The 17,468-nt window shown below is 44.5% G+C and overlaps 1 protein-coding gene across 1 annotated transcript in view; it reads left to right on the top strand.

The window, feature by feature from the left end:
- LOC107123883 (transmembrane anterior posterior transformation protein 1 homolog) overlaps window positions 1-14,390 on the top strand; it is a gene marked incomplete at both ends in the record, with an annotated part of 77,715 nt that extends 63,325 nt beyond the window's left edge. Inside the window, 5 exons of the mRNA XM_015427226.1 lie at window positions 4,052-4,187; window positions 5,463-5,560; window positions 5,727-5,796; window positions 12,460-12,540; window positions 14,269-14,390. Of these exons, the coding sequence (XP_015282712.1) occupies window positions 4,052-4,187; window positions 5,463-5,560; window positions 5,727-5,796; window positions 12,460-12,540; window positions 14,269-14,390 (507 nt within the window). The remainder of the gene's footprint in view (window positions 1-4,051; window positions 4,188-5,462; window positions 5,561-5,726; window positions 5,797-12,459; window positions 12,541-14,268) is intronic.
- Window positions 14,391-17,468: the final 3,078 nt, after the last annotated feature.

Here is a 17,468-nt window from a genome sequence, read left to right on the forward strand (position 1 = left end):
TGGAAGCATTTGTGTGTCTGCCAGCAAATCGATGGCTGGGGTTGGCAACCCCTTTCCCTGTGAGCTGAAGTGAGGATATTATCTTTCCCTGTGCTTGATTTTCGAGGAGGGAACCCTATATTTGGGATCCTGAAAGCAAATTAAAAAGATGGAGAATGTGCAGGTTAACACTGCCAGCATCCGCACTGGCCCATCACTCACCTAGAGAAAAGTACATGATCCTAAGGGGTAAACATGGACCAGCTCCCACCCCCATCCTTCACTGACAGTGAAGAAGCAAACAGCCAAACTTATGTGTAGTCCTTTTGTAGTGTAAGGGAGTAGGGGTGCCCTGGCCTGGATAGTCCGGTGTCCCAGCTGCAGGGCTCATGGGGTATACGGTGGGACGAGGAGCCAACCCCAAAGATCCCCCGGGCCCCACTGAAGTACTTATGCAGCCAGCAGAGGGGGCCAGCAAGAGCAGAAGACTGAGCTGAGCCTGGACTGACTGCAGGTCGACCCATGACCACCGCGCACCGAGGCAACAACTGTGGCTGCCAGTGCGACTCCCCAGGATGCAAGTGTCAGGACCCACCGTCAAGCAACTGAGTACACGCTTCTTCAAAGGTTATACTTTTATTGCCAGTACAATGGTAGCATGACCATAGTCACTGTTAGGAATAGCAAACCCCTAGACTCAGGGAGAGATATAGTAGATTCAAAAGCTACGGGCCAATTGGCCTGACTCCCGCGAGTGGGAACAAGTACCTGGGCCGTTAACACTAAAAGCTGGGAACCGAAAGCAGTCTCACGGATGAGTTATGTGGAGACACTACATCTGCAGCCTACAAGGTCAGAGATAAGCGCAGGGAAAGGAATGCAGCTCAGGCTGGTACACAGGAGGGAAGGGGGTCCAGTAGGGGCTCCTTAACCTTATGGCAGCATAGCTGACAGCGAGGCAGCCGGGCAGGAAAGCACTAGAATGCGGGGCGTGGACCTGCTCCCACAGCCATGGCCCCCAGCTGCTCAGAAACGCAGGGCCTGGCCCAAGCCCTGGGGGCGGAAGCAGCAAATTGGCGGGTGGGACGCTGCCCATGCAGCATGGGCGGTGTCTTGAAGTAAGAAGGGGATCAGAGCCGGGGAGTGAGGGGCAGGAGCAGGGAGGTGGGGTGGGTGTTGGGAAAGCAGCTACGGAAGGCCCCAGAGACAGCGAAGGGAGTGGCTGACACCCCAAGAGTGGGTTGCCAGCGGGAGGTGATGGAACCCCCACCATACCCAAGGACTGAGACCTTAAGCCTCCCCAACTGCAGAACTATACTCGGTCAGGGTGGAGAGGGCGGGCGCCTCAGCGGAAGAGAGTGAAGGGTTTGGGGTTGGGGGGCTCGTGCAACACCCACCCAGGCTAGCCCGATCCTGTCAGATCTCAGAAGCTAAGCAGGGTCAACCTAAATTTATTGACTCTTATTATTGATTATAACATCACTATTGGCTCCTGGATGCATCGAATTTTTCTGACCAAGCGGGAAAGGTACACCATTGAACTACAAATACAGGAAAGTGTACCTGAGCGTGGCAGCAGACCATCAAGACTGAGGCCTCTGGTGAATACCTTTGCCTTTGGTCACAGACGGTATTCATTAAAAAATTTCATCTTGGTCAATTTATAAGAAATTATTCTTGCACTGTAATGTCAGGAGCCATTCTGTAACATCATTTGTTTGAACACTGAGGAAGATCAGTGGGCTGAAACGCATGTGGTCAGGGTCAGTAATGGTCATTTTTGGTTGTCACTGTACATTTGATTCTTAATTGAGGCTATCACCAGGGCCAATATCTCTGGGGTTTTTTTTAATTACGTTTTAATAAATATATGTATATTTTTGTATATCTGTCGATATTGAATGTTTTTACTTTGACTAACAGAATTATTGGGCCTATACATTCAGATCTTCTTCACCTTTACATTCTTAATTCTATTCAGTTTGGTTTAAGACCTCCCCCTCCTTTTTTCCTGTTTTCAGTAGAGTTTAGGTAAGCCCGGTGTAATGAAAGGTGCAATTTTGCATGGCATTTTAAACACTGTAAATTCATGCCAAAGTATGAAACAAGGTATGCTAAAAGAGAAGTTCTTTAAAAGAAAAGGAAAAAGGCCCACAGTTCTTATGCCTTGAGAACTTCTTCCTGTTTCTTGAAGAGTATTTTCCCAGTGAAAGCCCTGTGGTGATGATCGGATAGTAGTAGCTGCATTGTGTCAATAGTCTGTGCCTGCCAGTTCTGTATTTATTGCACTGATGGAGATTGTGTGACATTGCGAATTTATGCCTTTAAAACTTATGGCGGCAGCTTTTAAATAGTACTGAGCTAAAGAAAGCATCCATTTGAAAGCACATAAATATTTATATGTAATGAAAAAGTATGATTTCATACTGTGTTCTGGGAAAATGTGGGGCTACTTGGAAGATTATTAGTGATTCCTCATTGAAAAGATCGTTAATGGGGGACACTAATGAAATTCAGTTTACCCATCACTGTTGATCTTTCCCTTTAAGACACGGTTACAAGATGTTGGGTGAATGGTAGTGTTCACATTCAAGACAGTGCTGAGGTCCAAAATCCCAGGTATTTACAACCTGAGTGTATAGCTGAGAGAAGCCCCTAGCGAGTAGAATCTTTTATGTTATGCAGGAATTTCATGGTAGATATTCCTCAGCAGATCAATTGAAGTGGGGAAAATTCCTTGGATTCACATATAAAGCCCTGGCTTTAAGTTACATATAGTTAAGTTTATCATCTGAGTACAATATGTAACATGGCAGTGTCCAATGTAGTAGTAATTAAAAACTGTAAATACCTTTGAATTGGCTGGGTTTTTTAAAAAAAATATGTTTGTTGGGTTTTAAATATAATAGAAGCCTATATAATTACATAAAAACAAGAACATCAACAACAATACATACAGTAACCTAGGACAGCATTTTTCTTTTCAGCAACACAGGCTAGACCCAACAGGAAGAAAGAAACAAGACAAGCAGAAGTTTTTTTCTCTTATACTCAATCTTTAAGTCGATTCTAAGTAGCTACTTCTATCTCTGTTCCTTTTAAGATTTAAATACTACATTCTCTGCGTTATGCACTTAATTCATATTAGTAGTATAAAATGTTCAGATTTATTCCTTTTACAATGCACTGTTTAAAATCACCATTATCCTGTTACTTTGAAATTTCTCCAATAATCTACCTGTTCATTGTTTTTAGTAGATACAGGGTTTAATGTTGATTTTTTTTTGTTTTTAACATATTTATCTTTTGTTATCATTCTAAATTTCCAATCAACATCCACACCATTTAGATTAATTTGTCATTTTAATGAAACTATTATCTCGATCTTAACTTAAAAGTTAATTCTGCTATTCTTTAAATAGAGGTTTTACACTTATTTGCACCAATATCTTCCAGTTATTGTCTATTAAGTCTTTATCTATCTTTGTTTATCACGAGATTTATCTCTGTCCATCAAAATCCTACTAAATTATTATTAAAGTTAATTAGAGCTTCATTACAATATTCTAACACACTTAAACACAGAAACAATTAAGCATCTATATTCTAACCTCTCCTGCTGTGTTAACAATCATTCCACTAATCTATCAGTTCATTATTTTTCCCTTATCAACACCAATTAGATTAATCTACCAATTTATTGAAATCCTTCTACTGATCTTAACTTATAGGTTCACTGTATCACTCAAAATCATACTAAACTCTTATTAAAATTAATTACAACTTAATTACAATATTCTAACACAGTTGAACCCCAACACCTTTAAACAATGAAACGTCCATATTATTACCAGCACCTTTTACCTTTAAATTACACATAATTGCATTTTCTTAGTCACCACTAATCCTTATTTTATAACCCTAACAGACTGTTGTTGTATCTTTATTGAGTTATAAATGGATCACCTTAAAGCGCAGAGTGTTGTTGGGATGAATTTTTATACAGTGTTGAAGTCAAACAAGTCATGTGTAAGAGAAAGTTTTCCGAAATTAAAATTCCTTTTCTCTTTAGGTAGCTGATCGTCTTTTTTCATCTTTTGGGCAAGATATCTTGGATGCTCTTTATTGGACAGCTACAGAACCAAAGGAGAGGAAGCGAGCGCACATAGGTGTGATCCCCCACTTTTTCATGGCTGTGCTCTATGTCTGTATCCTTCTGCATCACAAATGTGATTATGGTGCCAAGTGAATGTCAGTTCTTTAAAGATATATATATCTGATTGAGGATCTGAGCCTGATTGAGGATCTATGAAACTATCAGCATAAGAACTGAATCCTTGCCAGTTGTGGTTTTATTATTTTTCGAAGCTTTAATCTGACCAGATCTGAATAAGGACTCAATGCCTGCTTCACTCTAGTTAATGCCTTTCCTAACATGGTTCTGAAGGTAGACTCTAAAATGTTTGCCCTCCAGAAAGCACATGTTTTGGTGACTGGGAAGCCCATACATTCTCTTGTCTGTGTTTATTGTTGGATAATTTCTTCATTATTTCTGCTATTTCAGTGGCTTTCATCTTGGTAGCTTTCCTGGTGTTATTTATCTCACTGGATGCAAAAGCTGTAAGGATTTTCTTTGCAAGATCAATAGTTGTGGTGAGTCTCAGACAGCTAGCTAGTTGGTAACAGTATGGGAAGTAGAAGAAGAAGAGATTGGATTTATACCCCGCCCTTCACTACCCGAAGAAGTCTCAGAGCAGCTTACAATGTCCTTTCCCTTCCCCTCTCTACAACAGACAACCTGTGAGGTAGGTGGGGCTGAGAGAGCTCTGAGAGAACTGCTCATGAGAGAACAGCTCTGAATGAACTTGTGACTGACCCAAGGTCACACCAGCAGCTGCATGTGGAGGAGTGGGGAATCAAACCTGGTTCTCCCAGATTAGAGTCTGCACTCCTAACCACTATACCAAACTGGCAGTTCTTTTAGCGGTTCCTTTAGTTTTTCCCCCTGTCTTCCCACCATATTAGGTATTCTTTGGGGCTGTACAAAGAGATCTTTTTTCAGAGCCAGAATTGGGCTATTTAAAAATAGCCAGTTCATATAAAATAACTGTATGATGTCCAATTTGAAATAGTAATATAAGAGGAAATGGGACAAGGAAAATGCCACATTGCCCTGAATTACCCTGCCAGAATGAGACCTTGTTATGTAAAATGTAAGAAACGTACAGCTAATGTACTTGATAGTGGTTTTGGTAGCAATTTGGTGATGACCCATGTGAACCAGTGGTAGCGTTCCATTACTGATTGTTGAATCTTCTCTCAGAAAAACTGGAATCAGACAGTGAACTTTAATTGAATGGTATAACACGGTGAAATCTGAAAGTGTTTTTGAGTTGGGGGGGGGAATCTGAAAGTACAAGAGAATACGTGTGGCAAACTTCCCCCCCCTTAATAGCCTTTTTCCTTAACTCATCTGAACACAGTCTTGCATGCTATTCTTATAATGGTCCAAGCAACTACACTCAATGTAGCTTTTAACTCCCACAATAAGTCACTTCTTACTATCATGATGTCTAACAATGTAAGTTGCTCTTCAGTTTTATGATATGTTACTGTCTACACTTTTGCCTTTCTAAGAAACAGTTATGTTTTGACAACTTTGTTATACGTTGTCAAACACAGTTTGGCTATTTTAAATGTATCTTTTTTAAAAAAATCTGAGGTATGCTGTTTTCTTTCAATTGCAGTTTGTTGAAATAAAAGGAAGTGTTTTCAAGAAGTTTGAGAAGAATAATTTGTTTCAGATGTCAAATAGTGGTATGTATATTTGTGCCCTACTTACTGCTAATCTGTTGCGTCTGATTTAGTCTTTGGATTCAGCAGAAATGCCGGGTAGGCGTTGTTAATCTGTAGATTCATACCGATTTGAGTAATCGGGCTTTTAGAGGCGTCATACCCAGGGGTCATTTCCTGCAGAAGTGCACAGGGGTGGAGCTCCGGCAGTAAAGAGCCCAGGGGGCGGGCACATGCAACAAGCCCCACCCCTGCTCCCAGCAGCCCTCAGTCAGAGCAAGAAGCAGCCAGGTAAGCTGCAGAGCCCCCCCCCCCCAGCCCCCTGGTCCAAAACAGTCCAGTGGCACCTTTAAGACCAAGTTTTACTCAGGTACAAGCTCTCCCTCCTTTGCGAGGACAGATCTGCACGTCCCCCCCTCCCCAATAGCTAGCAATCCAAAACAGTCCAGTGGAGCCTGAGCGGTGGGTGTTGCCTTCTGACACACTTCCAGTGATGTCAGGGGGTGTGGCATATGTAAATAAGTTATGCTAATGAGCTCCTGCACCTCTTTTTCTACAAAATAACCCCTGGTCATACCTGCTTTCTCCCAAACATGACCTCTCTCCTGGGCTCCTTCCTGCTTATTTATTTATTTTATTTTGCGATTTTTATCCCGCCCTATCCAGTAGCTCAGGGCGGCTAACAACATCATAAATACTAAAACAATAAAAACGATTTTTATACAGTAAAATTGGTGCTAAAATCTATGCAGTCTATACAATTTACAAAATGCTCAGCGACTTGTTCTTGTGATCTTGATGGTAAACGCGTCCCAGCTTAAGCAACTGATCGACCTCATCGGGTCTCATAGGGTCTGGTGGATGGACGGTGCGGCGAGGTGGTATATGATGGTAGTGGCGGCGGCTCCTATCCAAAGGCCTGGTGGAAGAGCTCCGTCTTGCAGGCCCTGCGGAACTGCACTAGGTCCCGCAGGGCCCGGATCTCCTCCGGGAGCTCATTCCACCAGGAAGGAGCCGCCACCGAAAATGCCCTGGATCTTGTATGGGCCAACCTCGCTGCTCGGGGGGCTGGGACTACCAGCCGATGGAACATCCCCGATCTCAGTGCTCTTGGGGGAACATACGGGAAGAGACGGTCCCTTAGATAGGCAGGACCCTGGCCATTCAGGGCTTTAAAGGTAAGTACCAGCACTTTGAAGCGAATCCGGTATGCTATAGGCAGCCAGTGCAGCGCTTGCAGCACAGGCCGGATATGGTCTCGCCTGGAAAGACCCATCAGATCGTCTTGTGAATTATTGTTCTGTGGTAGGAGTGTCACTGGAAGTGAATCAGATCAGGGGGAAACTGTCTCCCATGAACATTACTACCAAAAATGAAAGCCATAGATCCATACTGTAGATGTGTACAGCTTTAATAATTCACCATACTCATGTTTGAACTGTTTTTTAAGTGCATTATGCTGTTAAAAATATCTAGAAGTCTGTTGCTGTTCTAATAAACATTTCTGTGAACTTTGAAGATGGACTGCTCCCTTCTTTCTTAAACTAGATGCTGTGGATTGCTGATTATTTCACCTCCATAAATTACGGCCAAGAGTAATAATGACATCAGTCCTTCTCACAACTTAATAGTGTAGAACATGACTGAAATATATTCCCATCTCCAAGGAAGAATAAAATCATTGTGGGCGCTCAGTGAAATTAATGAGTGATAGGTTTAGAACAGATAAAAGGAAGTACTTCTTCACCTAAAGAGTAATTAACTTGTGGAATTAACTGCCACAGGAAGTGGCGGTGGCTACAAGCTTAGACAGCTTCAAGAGGGGACTGGATAAACATATGGAGCAGAGGTCCATCAGTGGCTATAAGCCACAAGGTATATATAGAACACACTGTCTGGGGCAGTGATGCTCTGTATTCTTGATGCTTGGGGGGCCACAGTGGGAGGGCTTCTGGAGTTCTGGCCCCGTTGGTGGACCTGTTGATGGCACCTGGTTTTTGCCCACTGTGTGACACAGAATGTTGGACTGGGTGGGCCGTTGGCCTGATCCAGCATGGCTTCTCTGATATGTTATTCTAGACACAGAACAGATGAAGCCAGTTTATTTCAGCTTGGTAGCTGGTATATGACGAAACCACAGAACAGCTGTGTAACTTTTCTCGCTCTTTCCTAAAGACAGAATTCATTTTGATAAGTGATACTTAGATGTTACTAACTCAGGCATCCCTGGAGTACCTGTTTTGTACAGTTAGTGATAACAGCAAAAATATTTTCCACTGTTTTTTCCACTAGAAGAAGTGGGCAGTGAAATAGCTATTTTTGTGCCACGTTGCTGGGTGTGTGTGTGGAATCTCAGTGCAACTGATTAAATTGTGATTTAAAGTTATGTATGAAGCCGACAGCTTGAAAATAGGGTTGCCAGCAGGCCTGGAGAAAATGTCTTACCTATTTGATGAGAGGCTTGATGTGTAGCAATGGGCAACTAACCTGTTCCATGGCATAGAGGTAAATAATATCACCAGGTAAAATGGCATCCTGTTAACCCTCTGTTTAAAAGGACAGGATGTTTTTCCTTCAGGCCATTGGCAAGCCTAGCTGGAGAAGCCTAAAATATGGACAGTTGTTCTGGACTCTTTTAGAAAACTGGTTGCAAATTTAGAGAGAGATTAACTGTTGAAGGAATGTGTCAGACCCCATTATATCCAGTGCATGGTGGGGTACAGATAAAGTAAGATCCAGTAAATGGGTGAGCAGGAACTGGTGAAGAAGGACCAATATAGACTCAGATCTAGTCAGTGAAAGTGCAGGGTGTAAAGTGGCATGTAAAATTTAAATCTAATCAAGAGAACAACATGCATTGGCTTAGCAGCACTAGCTGGCGCCTGTAAAAGGGTGGGGGAGTCACAGGTTTAACCAAGATATTCAATAACTGTAGTAAATTAGAAGTCACAAGTCTTGGTTAAAACATGTATGACTGTGGGAAATCCCAGGTTTAGCGAATATATTTCATAGTTTTAGAAATCCCAAGAAGATTCAGGTGGGTAGCTGTGTTGGTCTGAAGTAACAGAACAAAATTTGAGTCCAGTGGCACTTTTTAGACCAACAAAGTTTAGTCCTGGGTCTAAGTTGAAGAAGGGTGTGTGCACACTTTGTAAGGCGTAAGGTCCAGTAGCACCTTACAGAGGAACAAAATTTTCCCAGGCATAAACTTTTTGTGAGTCAAAGCTCTCTTGATCAGATATAAGTATCTGACAGAGTGAACTTTGGCTCACAAAAGCTTGTCCCCTAGGAAATTGCATTGGTTTCTCAGGTGCTCCTGGACTCAGATTTTGTTCCATGAGAGAGAAGTTTCCTTAGGCTGGAGAAAGTGGCAGGATACAAACAAAAGTGACAGTTTTTCTTTATCTCTCATTTTTGCATCCTTGACAGTTTGACAAGTAGTTTTAGCAGGCCAGTTGATATTTAAACGTGTGTGTGTGTGAGAGAGAGAGAGAGAGAGAAAATTACTCTTTTCATGTTCCCTATTTTTTTTTCTTTTTGTCTGTTAAAGTGCCCAAGTGTTTTTCAGCTGATTCCTTATTTTTACTTACTTCTTTATTTCACTCCTCATAGTTAGGCTCATCTAAGCCTGATCACTCTAGTAATAAACCCAAGAGGCATTAAGTATTGGGCCCAAGTTGAATCTCATTTTCATTCTATTGCATTTCTTATCCTAAGCTCTGCTGACCTCCAGCTTGAGTTCTGAATTCCTTTGTAAAGAAAGGTGGTGGTGGTGGTGGTGGTGGTGGTGGTGGTGGTGGTGGTGGTGGTGGTGGTGGGAAGTGCCATCCATTCGTAGCCGACTTATAGCAAACCTGTAGGGTGTTCAAGGCAGGAGACGTTCTGAGGTGGTTTGCCATTGCCTCCCTGTGTGTATAGACCCTGGTATTCCTCAGTGGTCTCCCATCCAAATATTAACCAGGGTTGGCCCTACTTAACTTCTGAGATTTGATGGGATCAGGCTTGCCTGGGCTATCCAGGTCACGGCTGTTCAGAAAGATGCCAGATTGAAATGATTTTCTTATCGTTATCATAGGTTATCGTGTAGGTATGAACATGTATGTAGGCAGAAGTCACACGTATTTGAAGAGCCTGAGCCAGGACATTATTCACTGTGCTGATGTGACTTTCTTTCCCTGGCCACCCCGTCTGTGCAAAGCCAGCTGAGTCCTGGACCACTCCAGGAGTGTCTGCAAATGAGATGCTATAGAGCCCGGAGGCTGGAGCAGCCTGGGTGAGAAGTTTTACAGCTGCTCTAAGCAGCTGTAAAATGTGCAGACTGCAAAGGGCAGTGAGACACTAGGCAAGTTCCCAGGATTCCGTGTCAAAGAGAGAGAGGAAGCCGGTTACAGTTAGGGTTTGCCAGGGCTTGGTAGCCTGCGTGTGGTATGCAGGGCAGGAAGGGGAGGGTCACACCAGCAGACCACTTGATGGCCTTGCACCATAGATTACACAGGCAGGTCCCAGTAGTCCAGCGAGACTCGCTTCTGCACATTTAAGATTATCTGGTACATTACCCTTTACATTAAACCTGCTGCGGTTTTGTTTCAAAATGAAACAGGAAACTCAGCAGTGGCGAAAGAGATAATGTCTTCCTGTCCCCACAGCTAACAATGAAACAACATCTTGGAAACTGGCTTGATGTTCTAAAAAACAAAACAAAAAAACAGAGAACCACAGCCGCAGATAAGCAATAAGAAAGAGAAGACACAAAACTGTATAGACGCTAAAGTAAACAATTACTCATTACTTGTGTCCAAATAGTGTAATATATGACAATAACAATGCAATATGAATCAATGTAAGGTAAAGGTTTCCCTTGCTCAAAAGCCAGTCGAATCTGACTCTAGGGATGTGGTGCTCATCTCCGTTTCCAAGCTGAAGAGCCAGCGCTGTCCAAAAACATTTCAGTGGTCATGTGGCCGGCATGACTAGACGCCAAGGCGCATGGAACACTGTTCCCTTCCCACCGAAGTGGTACCTATTTATCTACTTGCAATTCCTTGCTTTCGAACTGCTAGGTTGGCAGGAGCTGGGGCCAGAAACAGGAGCTCACTCCGTCATGCGGCACTCGGGTCTCAAACTGCTGAACTACCAACCTTCCAGTCTGCAGTTCAGTGTCTTAACCACTTGAGCCACCGCAGCCCCCCCAATGTAAGGTACAAAGTACTATATAAAGTACTATATAGCACGGCTTTGCAGGCCCTGGCTGGGTGGCTCAGACTAAGTCGGCTGAAACTGAATCCAGCGAAGACGGAGGTCCTGTGCCTAGGTTGGGGTGGTTTGGGGGTGGGGGTCCCACCCCCAACCTTTGGGGGGGGGCTTTACTTGTCCCAGTGCTGGAGGTTCGGAGTTTGGGAGTGCTCCTGGATCCCTCCCTTACCATGGAGGCCCAGGTAGCAGCCACTGCCAAGTTGGCCTTTTATCATCTTAAGCTGATTAGGCAGTTGGTTCCCTTCCTCAACTGCGCTGACCTGGCTACAGTGATCCACGCGATGGTCACCTCGAGACTAGACTACTGTAATGCTCTCTACATGGGGCTGCCTTTGTCGCGGATCCGGAAGCTACAGCTAGTGCAGAACGCCACGGCCAGGCTGTCGATGGGTCTCCCTAGATGGGAGCACATCCAGCCTGTGCTGAGGACACTACACTGGCTGCCAATAGCATACCGAGTCCGCTTCAAGGTGCTGGTTCTTACCTCTAAAGCCCTATATGGCTGGGGTTCAACATACCTACGGGACCACCTTTCCCCGTATATACCCTGAGAGCACTACGGTCTGGGTCTCAAAATCGGTTGACCCTCCCTGGCCCGAGGGAGGCCAGGCTAGCTGCTACTATGGCCGGGGCCTTTTCGGTGGCAGCCCCTACCTGATGGAACAAGCTCCCCGAGGAGATCAGAGCCCTGCGGGACCTTTCGCAGTTCCGCAGGGCCTGCAAGACGGAGCTCTTCCGCCAGGCATATAATTAGGGGCCACCGCCATAGTGCACGGCCCGCAAAGTCATCATTGAGCAGCTGCCATAAGAGTTGACGAGCAGAATAACATCTAAGCACTTCTATGCTGGGAGCTGGAAATCCATCTGAAAGCATTCCTTCTGATTGAATTTTAACTGCCACCAGCACTTTGTAATGTATTAATTTTAACTGTTATGTTTTAATTTGTATTATGTATGTTTTTATCATGTATTTATGTCATTGGAAGCCGCCCTGAGCCTGCTTTGAGGGGAGGGCGGGGTATAAATCTGAAAATAAATAAAGTCCAAAACAATGGTCCAAAACAATAGATTGACTAAATTTCCAGATAAAGTATTCGTTTTGTGAGTCTTCTTCTGAATAGGACCGATGTAGAACTTCAGACTGCAAGAATCATCGTTAACATTTGCAGAGTGAGGCTGTATACAGCTAACAAATCAGCAATCTTTGTAAAAAACAATTCTTATGAAAGTCTGCAGAGTGTATCGAAGCGCTGTGATCAAGCCATCATGTGCACCATATTTCAAAGACATACACATCTATACACAGCTTTGGGCTTTCCCTCTCTTATTGTTGATGTTAACTTCTGTCTGCTTGTCTAGCGGGCCTTCGGTATAATAGGCCACCGGGCAAATCAATATTTGTGTGCAGATATATGATCTGTTTATTCTTTTCAGATATCAAGGAGCGATTCACCAACTATGTCCTGTTACTGATAGTGTGTCTAAGGAACATGGAGCAGTTTTCATGGAATCCAGGTAATTTCTGCTGCCACACAACAAATACAGAAATGGAAAGCTGCAAATGTGATTGTTTTGTAGTCACTGCCAGAAGCACACAAATCTTGTGACTGTACATTTTTCGATGTTGGAACCATATTAATTATTTTAGTATATGTCCCTCCTGTGTCACCAGACCTGGTGGTGAGAGTTCTACCCAATGTTTGAGTCGTGTTTGGATTATGTTGTAAATAATCTGCTTGAATGTACGTGGAAGCATGCTGGATAAATGCATCTTGTATGACGTGGCACACCGATCGACTAAGGTCTGTTACAATTTCTTTGTCTGTTAGAGGATGCCCAGTCTGTTATATCAGGGTGTCTGCATACCGTTTTTGCTCTTCATTCGAATCAGAAAAATGTTTGTTTGGAGTATGATAGCAGACAGGAGACTCATCCAGTGGTATAGAAGCTGATGTTGCAGTGGTCGTGTAATCCCAGTGAAGCACTTTTGAGTGATCTTGTTTCTAGCATAGTGGCTTGATTCCTTCACTGACTGTTGACCTAGACTCAATCATGGCAGACCCTTGTTTTAGAGCAGACAGACAGAAAGCAGTGAGTGCAACTTAGTGTGAAGAAGGGATAAGTCGGATGGAGGCTCTACATTTCCCACCCACCCCCAGCCCTGTATAGGGTGCAAGGGGGAAAGGCGGTAGGATCATGCCTCCATGGGTTCAGGGTGCAAACTATGCAACAGAACCCTCTGTGCAATTTGTACCTTTGGTTTCTGCAAGGTGCAGATTACATGGTCAGACCTCATTGTGTTTGGAGGTGTTTGTCTAGGTCAGGGGACGCCAAACTTTTTGTGGACAGCTTTGAAATTGTGAGATGGGATGGTGGGCGTAGCCACAAAATGGCTGCCATTGGACCTGGAGCCAGGCACACAGAAGAAGCACAAGTGCAAGGGGGACAAGAGGAGTCTTTTTTTTAAATACCCTGGGAAAGAGGAGTGAGGGAATAAGATCAGCACTGTAGGGGCAGCTGCCACTTTCTAAAAACTCTAGGTGAGGGTCCGGAAAGGTGTCAGGCACCGTGGCGCCCACAGCGTGGATGGGGCTGAGAGATGTGGGGAACGGAAGTGGGGCCAGCAGGCAAAACTGACCAGTTTATATATAGGTGCAGTTGGAGTCACCGTGTTGGTCTCAAGTAACAGAACAAAGCCTGAGTCTGGTAGCACCTTTAAGACCAACAAAGTTTAATTTGGGGTATAAGGTTTCATGTGCATGCCCACGAGGGCTTATACCCAAAATTAAACTTTGTTGGTCTTAAAGGTGCTACCGGACTCAAGCTTTGTTCAATTTATATATGTGCATTAAACATCTGCACAGAATTTACATCCTGCAGCATTGGGGAAACAGCTGCTCCTGTGTGTTTTTATTTTTGCTGTTTATTTATACACATGGTCTAGATGTCAAAGTTGACAGGAGTTTCATGTTGTCTTATTAATAATAATGTCCTTTATGTGGAGTATGTTTTCTCAAAAGACAGTAGAAAGCCATTTTGGTGTGGGGACTGTCTGGACCCTTTTGATCATATGAAATCGCTTGTTTGTTGTGGGGAAATGTGCAGTTTCCTCCTCAATATTTCCATTACGTATGACCTATACAACATCTGGGATTTTGCTGTGGTGCCAGTGGAGCTTATGTTTTTCCGTTATTGCTTTTTTACCATATTAAGTATGTACATAATTTTTTTTTGTCTTTACAGACCATCTTTGGGTATTATTTCCAGATGTTTGTATGGTGATTGCTTCAGAAATTGCAGTGGACATTGTGAAACATGCCTTTATAACAAAATTCAATGACATTACAGCTGATGTAAGTACACAGGTGAACTGTGAACAGAAGTCCACCCTTGACTATTAGCCACAAGGTATAGATAGGAACTCACAGGTTGGGGCAGGTGATGCTCTGTATTCTTGGTGCTTGGGGGGGGGGTTTCAACAGTGAGAGGGCTTCTAATGTCCTGGCCCCACTGGTGGACCTCCTGATGGCATTTTTGGCCACTGTGTGACAGAGTGTTGGACTGGATGGGCCTTTGGCCTGATCCAACGTTGGCTTCTCTTATGTTCTTATGTTCTTACTATAAATGTTTAAAATTGACATGTATTTGGTGTAATGCAGTTACTGTGCGGATGTAGCTCCTGCACAGAGAGACACCTCCGGAAAAGTTTGTTTTCCTCCCACACCTGCACAGCCATGCACACACACAGGAAGTGTGTAAGACTACTAGAAGGTGTTCATGAGCACAAATCCTGCGCAGCTAACCCTCCCGCCTTGAAACAAGTTACCTTGGTGTGTGCGATCTTGAAAGAGCTGTCGTGATCTGTGGCAGTCTGTGGAACAATTATGCTTCTCAGTTGAAAACAGCTGAATATAATTTTTTTTAAATCATGCAGATCATACTTTATGCGTTATACATACTGCTGCTGAAACTACCGCCCCATTTTGTATCCCCCCCCCCCGGCTCCCCTTAGAACGATATTTCACGCTATCTGCAGTAACTGTTACGTGATAGGAAAATATCTCTGATTTCATCATCAACCTTCTGTGCAGTCCCACATGGGGACTGTGCATGCGCAGGCCAGCCATTGGTGAGGTTTTTCTAGCTAAAAGCCTCGGGGGGACCCTGTGTGCCATAGCAGAGGTCTTTGATCCCGTCCAGAGACAAATGCGCCCCTACCCTCAGTACTTTTGCTGCCAAAGGAGAAGGTTGGAGTTTGGAGAGTCTCTTGCTTCATAGTGCTGAGGAAGTGTCTATTGCTGAACGGTCGCTTCTGAGTCCCGATGGCTCAGAAAGCCCTCTTTTAAAAAATGCACTTCTTGTAGTGCTGAGGACCCAGATTGATGACCACGAACTTTGCTTATTTTGTCTGGGTGAAGGACATAATACGTCCCCATGTAAGGCCTGCCTCCGCTCCCCCCCCAAACCTAAAGGGGACAGAGCATCCAAATTAAAGGCAGCATTGTGGGGAAAGGCACTCAAGGCCTCTCAGCCTCCATCCAAACTGGCTGCAGAAAATTCGGAGTTGACGTGCTCAGCGCTGCCATCCAAATCCAAATCCCAAAGGATCCGTTTGGGTTCACACTCACCTGAGGCACAGGAAGTTCACACTCACCTGAGCCACCAACTAAGAAGGTGAAGGACAAACTGAAGAAAAACAAAAAGGCCCTGCCCAACCAGCTCGTGCCCCGGAACCAATGCAGGTGATGTGGGACAGACACAGAACGCCATCGCCGATCTGAAGATCGCCCCTGATCTCCAGTTCTGAGGGGGAAATAGACGCAGATCTTCCCATTGGACAAGGGCAGCACGACATCAAATCCGAACAAACGGTTCCATGGGGACATTCCCATCCCACCTCTGAGGTGGCCCTCAAATCCGTACGGGATGTTCCTCTGTTATGCAGAAGAATGGAGAGACTCCTTTCACAGACCTATTGATCCGAGCGCCATACTCCTAACCGCCATCAACAGCAGCTTCCTGCAGGCCTCCATCTCCCATAGTTGACAGAAGGGAGGACGAGGTACCAGTTGAATCCAACAGGTCAGCTTCGGACCCGAGCGCGGATGAAAGGGTAGAGGATCAGTCATCTGCGTCCCCGACTGAGGATTTACGCGTGTATAGTGAGCAGATGACTTGCATGGCTCAGTCACTCAAAATCGAGATAATGACTTTGGAGTACAAGTCAAAAGATAAAATTTTGAGTAAATTGTACTCCGATTCACCCGGCATGATCACCTTCCCAGTACTGGAGGGCCTGGACGACATCACTCAAGAGGTTTGGCAGAGACCAGCTTCATTACAGGCCACTTCCAAAAGAACCATTCAACTGTTTGACTACACTCACCCTTCCATCATCCCTCTTCACAGAGGAAATGCAACGCAAAGGTCAACAGGCATTCCACTCAGCACCCAGTGACGGGGAAGGATGCAAACTGGACATTTTAGGGATAAATTGTATTTATCTTCTGCTTTGGGTCATTATGGCTGGTTAGTTGTTCCTATGGGATTGTATGCTGCCCTTCACAGAGCTCCTACCAGAAGAAAAACATCAGCTGGCTAAGGTATTATAGACCAAAGCCATCAGATTGTCTAAGCCAGGGGTGTCAAACATGCTGCCCGGGGACCAGATCAGGCCCCCAGAGGGCTTCCATCAGGCCCGCAGTGGAACCGGCCACCTCCTGCCTCCAGTTCTGCTGCTGCTGCTGCTGCTGCTGCTGCATCATCACTTGCTTTGCCAGACTCTCTTAATCACTCAGCCATTTCATGTTTTAACCTGGGTCCTAGACTCAGAACTTTGAGCATGAGATTTCTGTGGTGAATGTCAATAAATCAAAAGTGGCTTTGCAGCTTACAGAGCTAATATTTGAAGTGTGTTTTTATTTTTAGTTTTTAAAAAGTGCCCTTTGTGTTTGTGTCCTTTACAAAGTTTATATCTCCACTACCTGGCGTTACATTTTATGACATACATGGCCCGGCCCAACAAGGTCTCATTGTCAAATCCGACACCCCTGGTCTAAGCAGCAGATTAAAACAGGGAGACACATCCTGTAGCTGCTGCGGCTCGTGCCATGGCAAAGCTCCATAGTCCTGCGACAACCCGCGTGGTTGAGATGCACAGCATTACCTAATGAAACAAAGCAGAAGATAGAGGACCTACCTTTTGAAGGTTCTACATTATTTTCCCCCAAGAGTGACCAGACTTTGACCTTGATCAAGAAAAATAAGCAAACGACAAAGTCGTTTGTGGCCCCTCAGTTGGGCACACCACAGTATAAGCAAAGGCCCTGCATATGCCAAACGGCACACTTGTCACAGGGAATACAGATATGCCAACCCTAATGAGGCTCATTATCCTCCCCCAGACCCATGTTCACAGTAGGGATGTGCAAAAAAAAAAAATT

Source organism: Gekko japonicus, unplaced genomic scaffold (genome assembly GCF_001447785.1).
Source record: "Gekko japonicus isolate JY-2015 unplaced genomic scaffold, Gekko_japonicus_V1.1 scaffold1134, whole genome shotgun sequence".
NCBI lineage: Eukaryota > Metazoa > Chordata > Lepidosauria > Squamata > Gekkonidae > Gekko > Gekko japonicus.